The sequence below is a fragment of the Molothrus aeneus genome, chromosome 5, assembly GCF_037042795.1.
Source record: "Molothrus aeneus isolate 106 chromosome 5, BPBGC_Maene_1.0, whole genome shotgun sequence".
Classification (NCBI taxonomy): Eukaryota; Metazoa; Chordata; class Aves; order Passeriformes; family Icteridae; genus Molothrus; species Molothrus aeneus.
Genome location: NC_089650.1, coordinates 50,379,815 through 50,391,925, shown reverse-complemented (window position 1 = coordinate 50,391,925; position 12,111 = coordinate 50,379,815). Strand labels below are relative to the sequence as shown.

The 12,111-nt window shown below is 37.7% G+C and overlaps 1 protein-coding gene across 1 annotated transcript in view; it reads right to left on the bottom strand.

The window, feature by feature from the left end:
* The window catches only part of PLXNB2 (plexin B2), a 251,723-nt gene that overhangs the window by 10,453 nt on the left and 229,159 nt on the right, over window positions 1–12,111 (bottom strand). The window contains exons 29-33 of the mRNA XM_066550678.1: window positions 11,874–12,020; window positions 8,386–8,542; window positions 7,219–7,319; window positions 6,239–6,323; window positions 123–277 (exon numbers count right to left, since the gene is read on the bottom strand). Coding sequence (XP_066406775.1) covers window positions 123–277; window positions 6,239–6,323; window positions 7,219–7,319; window positions 8,386–8,542; window positions 11,874–12,020 — 645 coding nt within the window. The remainder of the gene's footprint in view (window positions 1–122; window positions 278–6,238; window positions 6,324–7,218; window positions 7,320–8,385; window positions 8,543–11,873; window positions 12,021–12,111) is intronic.

Genomic DNA, 12,111 nt, shown 5'->3' with positions numbered 1-12,111 from the left:
GTATGTACATGGCACATATTCCAAATTGCAGATGAACACATGACTAATATTTGCACGTATTGCCTCAGTTGTATCTCAAAATCTATAGAAGTAAAGTTAACTACAGCACATCTGAGTCCTACCTTCACAGAAAGAAGTCTGGTCAGGTAGATCTCTGTAATAGCTTTGGTCCTCTCTTTTTCTTTCACACTGCCCCGCTTTGATTTCCCTTCATCCATTTCATCCACTGGCCGGACTAGATGCCAGACCTTGTTTTCATCTTCCAGGAGTGCATGCCCTAGAAACAGTAATTGCAATAATTATAAAAAACATCCAACCCCAAAACAGCAACACAAAAGTAATCATATACATATATACATGTTCCCTATCCTTAACATACCTGTCCTCTTGTCAAAGGGATCTAGATTACTCTATTCCTGTCCAACATACACAACTCAAGTACTAAATGTTCAGTGGCACAGAGCTGAAAAAAACTTGCTTTTGTCAAGACCAAAGGGAGAGGAAAGAATCACGCAATAGGAAAACTTCAAGCCAGGACAGGGATAATTTTTGCAGTAGCCAGGAGGAGTCATGGCTGGGACCTGGAGGTTGTTCTAAATCACCTCATGTCATTGTCACAGGTGGGGAGAAGGGAGTTTCCTCTGGGGAGAAGGGGTTCCTTCCAGTGGAGTAAGTGTGGAGGGAGCAGTGGGGTAATGCCAGTTTCAGTGGAATAGCATAACAGAGGGAGCAGTCAGGTACTGTCTGTTGTTGGGGGTTTCTATGGTGAGCAATAATGTTTCTTTTCTTATATCCACTGTCATTAGTTTTCTTTTCTCATCTCTTTGCTGTTTCTAGTAAATTGTTATCTCAACCCATGATTTTTCTTTTTGTGTCTCCCATTGTCCTCTCCATCCCCACTGGATGGGAAGGGAAGGTGTAGGGGGAAGCGAGCAAGCAGTGCATGGCTTGGAGTGGTAGAAGACTAAATTGAATAATACCATTCCTAAATCACAACAGTCATGTAAACACAGTATGTGTATGTTTTGAGGTCCACACAATTAAGTTCTTTTCTTCTTTGTGAATTCTCAAAGACATGATCAAGTTATAGAATCTTAGCTAGGTCTGACCCCATAGCCACCACAGAAATACAAATTGCAGCCTACTCCTGGTACAACCTGGTACAACCTTTTCTCTAGGTAAAACCATTACAATTCACATCTTCACTCCACTTGCTGAGCTCAAAGTATGGTACCTCAGTTCAAACTTTCCTTTTATCAGCTTTGATAAGCACCACTTGACTTTGTAGTTGAGAGGAGGAAAAATACATCCCTTCACTGCGATTACATGAATTTCAGCAGCCAGAGATAATGACTGAAGCAAATTCATATACATTCTAATAAGATTTAAAAAAAAATTGTTTGTCAGTATTCATAGTTTAAACCAGAGGGAGAGACTCACATCAAATCTGTTACAATAAAGCAGAAACAGGAGTAAGCACTTGGATGATAATGGATGGTTACAGTGCCTCACTGTGCTGCCTGGAGCTTGGCCCTGCACCCAGTGCCAGGGCTTGGACCAACAATCACACAGTGCATAAAAGCAGTTTTGCATTTCAGCATCACACTATTGCTCAAACTCCATGCCTAAGGAGCTTCTGTTACAGACAGCTCTAAAAGAGATGATACAATTGTTTTAACTTGCCATTAATATTCCTTGAAAAGGTTTTCTGTGTCACTTTCAAATCTCCTAGTTTTGTTTGCTCTTCCTTTAATTCCTGAAATTTTGCATAGTCCCTAAAATCAATGGTGCTTTTCCAGTGGAAGTTATTGAATCAGTATATTTAAAATTATTGACATCTTAAAAATATGAAAGTTATTTTTCCCATAAAAATTGTGATTCAGCCCTGCTGTACAAATTATTTTGCATTCTGCTAAGTTTTATGCCTTAATATACACCTCTAAACATAACTGAATCCCAGTTACAGCACAGAATATCAGTTTTTAATTGCATTAACTTTGACCATAATAGTTAATTAACTAAGTTCCTCAACAGCTACATTGAATTTCCCCGTTTGCATGTACATTTAATATTTTACATCACAGGGGAAAATAACATTTAAGAGTAATCTGGCTAAGCCAACACTTTTGCTTGAATCTACTTTATATATTCTCATGAAAAGCATTAGTTATGCAGTCTTCTGGGACATTTACTTCTTTTTAACAAGGTAGGGAAGAAATATAAATCCCACATTAAATCACATTGTCCTTTGAGAGTCCTTAATTCAACTTGGAAGTTCATGTGAATGAAGCCAGAAAAAATAAAAGCTATCACTTTATTTTGAAGCAGTTGTGATTTCACAATAGATGCCATTCATAGCAATCATCTGCCAGTACAGTAAGAACCACTGCTGGGCATGAAGTATGGAATTTGTTTTGCATCTCCTGTTATTCACTTCTGGAAATTAACAGATCAAATCATGCAGTTAGACCAGAAACTATATTCCAGCCTTATGTCAGTTCTTTAGTACACTCCTGCTTCCTGCTTTGAATCAAAGGAATTCATTCTCTCTTTGCCCTCCTGATGGTATATGGTCCAGTTTAGCTTTGGACAGAAGAGGAAACTGCTAAAGTGGTTTCCACTGAGATCACTGGCTCTTACATGCAGCTGAGTTTGTTCTGTGTTTGTTTAGCAACAGCAGAATTGGCTACTAGTGGAATAGTAGTTATTTCATAGGAGAGTAAGGATCAAGAGACTACAGCTCAAGCAGATGAACTTCTGCAACCTGAAGAGCTTACTTCATTGCTATAAATAGCAGGAAGAAAGAGGAAGAGAAATTCAGATCATGGACCAAAAAAACATGTTAGCAATATGGTTGCTAAGAGAAAATAACAGTTTTATGAGATGATATTTTCCTCAATGGAAAAGTAGAAAATGAAGAAAATAAAAGATAGGGGGAAATACCTCCTTTTTATCTCCTTAGTTGCACTAAGCATCAAGCTGTAAGGAGGAAGAAGATTGTGTCCAGGGGGTCAAATGCTTCCCCCCGAGCTCTTTGTCTTGGCCCTTGGACATTCTTTGGCCAATATAAAAAAATTATTGGGGTGTTGGGGGGAGTGTTAATGGCAAAAATTGACTGTGCTCACTAGTTACAGTGGTAGGAACCATGATGTAAACATCAGACAATGCAGCACCTTTCCCCTTTTGCAACGTGCAGCAAATTATCTTCCTTCCAGTCTCCCCTACCTCATGAATACTGTTCCATGGAGATGGAGGAAGGGCTGCCCTAACAGATCTGCTAATTAGTATTTCTGATCTGCAACCCTGTGTCTATTTTTATTCATAATTTTAAAAGGGAAAAAAACCCCAACAAAAAACAAACAAACAAACAAAAAAAACCAACAAAAAAAAACCACACACAAAAAAACTCCCCAAAACATAATATCAGGAAAAAAACAACCAAAACAACAGAATGTGTTGTTTTGGTTTATAGTTCAGTACAGAAATACTAGTATGAAATCACTGGAACCATTCTCCTTCTTGATATAAATTAGTAACTGCATTTATTTTCTCCAGAAGCAAAAGATGCTGCATTTAATTTGTCACAATCTCCAGCTTCCAGTGTCTTCCTGTTAAAAGCTCTGAATAAAAGCAGCACAGAAGCAATGCCAGGATTTAGAGCAACATCTCTGAACATGGTTTTACATTTTCAGTTGGTGCAAAGCCTCCTACTTTGGCTGACAGTCAATGGCTTCAGCTGACACTTCTCAATGCAGAAGGTGCAAGTTAATGAGACTGAATAAAAGGAAATCCACTTCGTCACAAGCCTCATTCATAGTCAGGATAGGATTTCTGTTTATTCAAACCCTGTAAATCCCTGTGCCATATAAATGTGTATGTGTGGGAGGGGAAGCCTCTGATCCTCTCCTCTCCCTTTTATACACAGTGTCTCACAAATCATGGTCACAGCAGGCTCTCACTTTGTACCAGCTTTGTAACATTTTATAGCTTTCCAAGAGAACAAGTTGGCACCAGATAGCTCTGAGGACCTTACAGTGCTAAAGAAAGCAGGGTAGCTTGGCATGAAACACTGTCATCCCAAATTTGTACACTACCATGGTGCAAGACAGGTGTAGAGAAGAAACACGGTGGAAGCTGTTAGCACTTGATACTTTGGGATCTGAATTCTCTGCAGACTTTTCTCTAACATGCAAGAGCCTTTGTGTGACAGCACTGTCCCCAGAAGTCTGTTTTTCCTTTACAATTTAGTATGCCACACAGATAACTAATGAATTCACCTTGGAGTACAGATAGATTATGCTTGTTCAAAGAGCTTCATCATACTGAATCATATTGAATGATATAATTGCAGAGAAGAAGGAAAGGAAAAAAACCTAACCTAAGAAAAAAGAAAAACACCGGATCTGGTCCTCTACTGCCTGCCACAGGGGTAGAGAGGTGAGGAGGATGAAGATTGGCAGTGCAGAACAGAAGGCTGACCACTATTCTATATCAAGAAAGCAAAGCAAGTTAAGGGCACCACCAGGCTCCATTCACAGCCCACTCCACTTATGTAGAGGTGAGGTGACCATAGCCCCAGCCACCAGTGCAGGCAAACTGAACAGGGACTAGGAATCAGCACCTTGCCTGGCTGCACTCCACTGCCTTCTATATTAAACTGGATGGCTTTTAAGTTAACATGCTGGGTCAGCACCTGCTGTGACAGAACAGTCACTGCTTGGCCAGCTATGCCAAGCACTTGTAAAAGAGTGAGGATAGCAGCAGCAGTGTACACATGACCATTAGAAGACTCTTCTTTCTGGTGGAAAAAAAGTCACAAAAGAAAGGATCCAGGAGGACAGAGTAAAAAGTAAACAGTAAGTAATTCTGCCCATCTTAATTTCCTGTCCAACACTCAAAACAAATGAAAGTCTGAACCTTTCTGCTAAATAGCCATATTTGTCAGAGCTATCAGCTGAGACCCATCTTTTTGAAAAATGTACATTTCTGGCATATTGTTTCCAACCTGTTTAACTGCCCAGCCCTCAAAACGTATTAAATCTAAGATCAGTAAATCTGTTTAAAGGAATGAAACTATTAGGTGAAGTAATGGCCTTTGCAATCAGTGCTAGAGAGAAAAGCATATCAAATGAGTTCATGGGAGGAAGAATGATCTCAACAATTATTGTTCCATAAATCTAACTTCTACCTCATGTAAAATAACTGAATATAAGGATAAAAAAACCCCAGAGAAACTGAAAAGGAAATACATGTGACAAAGAACATATAATCACAAGTAAATATTGCCATAAAAATCTGAGTGCATTCAAGGCTGTAATGGTTATTGTGTCTCAAGATATTTTGAAATATAGAAAATTGGTCTAGACAGAATACTAACACACAAAAGTAAAAGCTTTTAAGATGGGTTGCAAGTTAACAGGTTTCTTCTGTGTTGCAAAGTCCAGGATACTATAGCAGACAGCAATACAGCAGATGCATTAGTGATGTGAAAGAGAAGAAACATTACAAGGAAATTCCTGATGCTCACTTACAGAGGATTGAAAACCTCAAAAAGAGCAAAGGAATTGTGAAAAATGGTGTATCTAATAAAGAGACAAAATTCATGGAACGATCAAAGTCAACTAAAAAGCCCTGGGGAAAAACAAGTTAGCATAGCTGGTGAAACATCACTCAAAAGGAAGGGAGACGCAAAATCTGGAGGTACAGAGATGAGTTTGCAAGGCAACACAGTTGTAAGAAATGCTACAAAAAATTACATCAGATTCATTATGGGAGAGGGGAGCTAGTCTCCACTGTGCTTCATCTAGAACACTGCATTTAATTCTCAGTCTAATAAGAAGTGAAAGAAATTTGAAGAGGAAAGTGAGTAAAGGCTTTAGAAAGGAGAAAAAGAGATAAAGCTCTGGGAAGATGAAATGTACAGTTTGAGTATAGATGTAGTGTGATTAAAAAACAAAATATGGAAGGAAATGTTTAACAAGAGTGCTTTCTATTAAGTTGGGGCATGGACTCATAGCAATTATGGTTAGAGTCCTAGGGTTTAAGACTTTTATAATGAGGGCAAAGAAAACCATTGCAAGTGTACAGTGGGTAACACAACAAATAAACTCTATATAGTCTGGTGGGGAATATCTAGCTCCATGGAAGTGCTTGATAAACAAAATCAAAATGGCAGCATCACTATGTGTGTTTTGACTTCTGATCATCTTGGGAGGTAGGGAAGCCACAAGACACTTACTTTCCCCTGGGACATCTTGCTGATTATCCTCTGGCTGCTGGGAAATCCCCATTTTAGATAAGATGAGCGTGGCACCATCTCGGACCTTTGGAAATAGAAACACAGAGATATTTTTCAAAAGAACCACGTGTTACTGAACCTCTTTCTTAAACCCTAAACTGGGGTTTCTGTGATTGGTTGCAGGGAATTTCTGACAAATGCTAACCTTCCTAGGCTCTTTGGACAACTGGCTGTGCAATTCAGAACAGACTCCCTCCCACTCTCTAAGAGATCCCATCAACAGCTCCTCTGAGATTACTGAAACATTAGGAGAACTTTGAGGCTTAAATAGTTCCTCAACATGGTGTGGGTGCTCTCTGGACAAAAATGGGGTTTATAATGAGGAATCAGACCTGTCTGTTTTCTTAAGGAAAACTAACCAACTTTTCTCTTTCCCAATCAGGATCAACTGTTGTTAGAAAGCAATAAATAGCATAAAAAGGAAAGATAAGTGCATGGTAGAGTGCACAGTATGAAACCTAAACCAGACAGTACAACAACATCAACATCTGCTCTCCTGATTGGGCTTTTGAACAAAGCAGACCAACTCAAAATCTATTTAGCAGCACAGCAAGGACAAAGACAATTCTCAGGGGTAGAAAGTGGTGGAGAAAAGAAAAGATGAATATGAGGCCCAGCAAAAAGTTGAATGTTCAAAATGGAATTTGGATTTGGATACTCCAATGTTGAAGAAACCAAGGTACTGGCATTTAGGTTTTGTGTTATTATATAAAACGCTTAGGCAGAATGCCTAGACCCAGTCTTTCACAGTCCAAACCTTTTACTGACTAGACTCAGACCTGTGTTTTAATTTTGATTCTTTATCATCTTCTCTGGGCAACCTCTATGTATCACTGAAATTTCTCTATAAACAAATAAAGATTTTATTTATTACAAGAAAACAGGTAACAGGTGTGAACAATATTTTTGAAACACCTTACATTGTAATGCATTAGTGTGTTGATACGTTTCCATCTGCCATCTCTTTGGGATGTTAAATCCAAGTCTGAGAGGATCTGTGCAGTAGAACCTGGACGCCACTCTAAGGGGCAATTAAAGTGAGAAAAAACAATTAAAAAAACCCAAAACAAAAAAACCCACAAAACCAAAAACAACCCAAACCAAAACAAAACAAACTACTCCAAGGAAGTTTTACAGGCCCACTGACACATTGTGGAACATCAGAAGTAATGTAGCACATGCCCCAGTGTGTGTTTTTTATTGCTTAATCATTTGGTCTTTATTACAGAAGTTTGCATGAACTATTCCTAACCATGCATATGACTTCTGATTATCTTCCATAAAAACTTTAATTCCTTCTCATAGAATTCAATAAATATATATAGTAAGATCTGCTATTGGTCCCAAACAGAGTAGGATTTCATGGAATAGAAAAGACATTTTTAGGGGATTTACTAGGATTTTCTGAAGTGCAAGAATTTAATCTTCTACTTTCAGATTAATGCAGTAATGAAACTATTGAAAAAATTATCAATTGGAGCTTTAATTCTGAGTCTATTAGGCATTTTAAGGAACACCATTTCCTTTTTTTTTTTTTTGTCAAGAAGAGAACAGCTATTTTGAAAGCCTTCAAGGAGGATGATTTCAGAGACTAAGTGGTACATCATCTCCTAAAAGTGCAGTTCCTGTAAGTTATAATTCTTTTGAATAACCATCATTAAGGCAACTAAAAATCAGTACCAGTTTCTGAAATTGCATCATTACTTCTCCATCAGTTAATTATCCATGCTGTCATTATCACATTAATTAGTACCTGAGATACTGACTCTGTCAGACATGAATTCATTTGTGCCAATAATCATTAACAGGCTCTTGCAATGCTGATGACAGTATACCAAAACTTTAAGAGTCAAAAAATGTAACTCATAAGAAAATATTAATTTTTAAAGCATATTCAGATTGCTGCAAAATACTGTATTTTTCCACTCAGCTGAACATGAATTGAGCTTTAAAAAAAAAAAAAAACCAAACAACAAGCCAAACAATAACCAAGCAATAATATCCTCTTACAGACATTTTTTCCAGAAAATAAAAAGACACACAACAGATCTCAGCTGTTCAATATAGTATCACAGGTAGCTACATACCAAGAACTACACTGTCAGCTTTTGGCCACTGAGAACACGGCAGGTTTCGATAGACTTGGTCTATTATCTTTTCCTTCACTTGTGATATGGTGTCACAGTTGAGCACTTTCACAGGTATGGAATCATTTCCTCCCTCCTGCACATATACATTAACTGTCTGTGAAGAAAAGAATGTACAGGGTTATTAAGGCAAATCAGTGCTGAATTACCTCTGAATCTGTTCCTCTGGGTGATTTCAATGCAAACAGTATATGAAATTCACCATGCAATGATTATTGCACAGCAACGCATATTTGCAATGGGAGTATAGATTATTTGAAGGATCTTTTGCTGTTATGCAGCCAACCAGCTATCATAAATTCCAGTTAATTTCTCCCACGAAAACAAGACAGAAAAGATACAGAGTAGATTTAGTCATGTCTAATATGCTAATATTATTAAGTCTTGGGAGTTTATTAAAGAGAAACACGCAAGAACAAAGCAGTTGGACCACTGACTCATTACATGCTTCACATTTAACCTGATAATATAAACATAAAGAGGCCAAGTATTGCAGTGCCTAAATTTCATGAGTTCCCAAGAATAATTTGAATTGTACTTTGTTGAACTTTCAAATATTATGTGCTTTTGCCTTCCTTTATGCTTTCTTCATGGCAGTGGTTTTAAAGATGAGCAGACTACTTCTGTACATATGGTAATTTAACATGGCTCAACTGATGAGCAATGAGTAGCTCAGCTCTCCAAAATTTTACTTCCTGTTACCAGCTGTTTATTAACACACACACACACACACACACACACACACACACACACACACACACACACATTATGTACATATAAAAGTAATTTCTATAATCTTGTGTATTTGAATACCTCATTTACTGCCTACTGTTGTCCTAATAACTCTAATAGCTGCAGGGAATACACCTAAGTAGCTTATGCTAGTTCCAGCATTTTAACTATTACTGTTTTCTGATAGTATTGTCATGATTTTCTTAATGTTAAAGAGAATTTCTTGAAAGCCTGTAATTTGCTAAATCTAGAGTGATTTTTTTGAAAGAAGCTTTGCTATGTAAGTGTCAGTTTCAAGATAGAAAAAAACAAATATGAAAACCATGGCCAGAATACCTCCCCAGACAGGAAAAAAAATTTAAAGCCCAAATAGATAGTATAAAAAGCATCTTTCTTTCACTAGCTGAATCAGTAGTACAGCTTAGAGCCCTTGTGGATCTTTTGCCAGTCAGGCAACTTAGGAGGTGAGGCACATGTGAAGCACTGCAGCTCTCAGACACATACAGTCCTGCCAACCACAATGCCTGAATTTATCACATCAGACCTCAGAAATAAACTTGCATGGCTGGTATTTTGAAAAAGTGAAGAAAAGCTATGCCATACGGCAGTCAAATTAAACATGATTGCACTGTCCCTTGACAGAATGCTCAAACTAATCATGAGATTTCACCTTCCTTTTCCTATTAGCTTTATGGTAATTAGACATGATTTTGCTGCTGGTTCAGTATGCAGCATGTCAGTGTAACCAGTGATGCAAAACAGATTCATCTTTTAAATAAGAACAATTAGAGAGCAGACAACTGCTCTGTGCTGTACTTACCCACCTTGTCTCACTTTCAGGAAGAAGTGAAGGAATTAACTCATGCTTTAACCTACACTGGTGCACAAATGCTCCCTAACTGTTTGGTTACCACAGCATCATCATCATCATCATGCCAAAGATCCCAAAAACTAATGGTAATAGTAGCCCCTCCATAATCTTTTATCATATGTATATACACATATACATACATCTCATCAACTTCCACTCACGCACATACAAAAAGTATTTGTTTGATGGGAAATCGGTAGAGTGTGGACCGAATACTGCTATTGTACAATATTATAATGTTTAAATCTAGCTAATAAGTGTGTTGTGCCCATATCTGATTGCATTCATGAATTTTCTGATTCACACTGAGTCATATAGCTTAATTGCAGGTTCTTTTTTAAATGAAAAGAAACAGACTAAATAAAGAATTATTGCCATTAAGACTTACATGATGTACAGTGCAAATAAATTTTGTTTTCCATACACAACAAAAATTATAGCCAGCATTGCCAGTCAGTGTGTTTTCTGTGGGTGGCACTTATAAAGATGGTACCTAAACTAATCCCCAACTAGTTGAACTAATCCCCATTAGTTGAACAATTAGTTCAACTACTCAAACTAATCAGTTGAACTTTAAATTTCTTCTTGCTCAACACATTCTTCATCAAGCTACTCTCTAAGGTCACAGTGTGGTGACTCCATGACTCCAAGTCCTACAGAACTCCTATCAGCCCTCCCATCAGAATCCTTTCAGACTACATAAAATGGTGATTTTTTTTCCCCCAACCAAGGGCTTAATAAAGCTTTTTATTAAATTTCTTTTCTACGCTGCATATATGTCACTGCATCTTTCTCAGTTGAAGACAACTACAAATGACTCCTAACATGTCAATAAAAAAGAAGTTAGAAAGGGAAAAAAATCATGAATTGGTCTCTGAAGGACAGCCTGTCCATCTTTGATATTCACTACACTGTACCCTGAAGAAAACCAGCAAGACTGTCAGAAAGAGTAACACTAGATTTTACACTCCCTGAAGAGCTAAGGAGTGGGCTGCTTGAGTTTTTCCAAAAGGACGGTGAATCTGTGTTCTGGAGTATGTTTGAAAAGTGGTTGAAATTTCTGACAGTGAACAGAATCCAGTTAAAGTAGAATTCATAATAGAAAAGAACTAGACCATGGCACTGGTGATCAGATAGAGGTAGAGGTTGAGTTCCCTTGCCAGGAATATCCATTTCTTCCCACTTGAAGCAACTAACACAGGTCTCCAAACTGGCTGTAGAGGCACTGTAGGGAATTATTTCCCAGAGAGGAAATAAACTACTTTCAATGCCAGTTGGGCTGCCCATGGTCAGGAGATCTTAACTCACACAGAAAAAAATGTAGAAAGAGGTTCATAAAGTGTTCTGGAGATTGTGGAGCCATCTCACAGGACTGCAGAGGAGCACAATCTGGTATACTAATAAAATGATCTCTAAAATGCTGTTCAGTATGCTGATCAGCAGCAATCACAAGGGAGAAAACCTGAAGTTCAGGCAAAATGGCAGTGCAAGAATTCTGCAAAAATCAATTGCCAATGAATTTAGATGGGAAAAGGGGAGGAGCCAAACATCCTGACCACTTTTCACACCAACTGAGAATTATGAAAGGGATTAAATGAAATGGATTCTGCAGTGGCAGGATTTGAATTTTACTTTAGAAAATACTTTATAATTTTGTTTTCCTACTTGGAGACTTGTTTTGGTCAAGCTACCGACAATCCTGCCCATGACCAGAGTTTTTATGCAGTTCACAGTAGTCTAGAAAACTCTGTACAGACTTAACACTATAGGAATTAATTTTAAAATAAAAAATGATTTTAAAATCTATTAATCATGCTTTGCTTACCAGCTGTGTGTACTCTACATCGTCTCCTAGTAAGCCTGTGTCATTCAGTGTATACTTTGCTTTCTTCAGCACTGCATCCACTGGGCCTTTTTCTACCTGGTGTTTGATAGCTTTGAACAATTTATAAAGAGGCTCCCCAGCATTATCCTGTGTAAAGAAAAGGAAATAAAAGAAAATCAAAAGACATACACAAATGCAGCTTTGTTAATTATTACCGATTAAAAAAAAAAAAAACCAA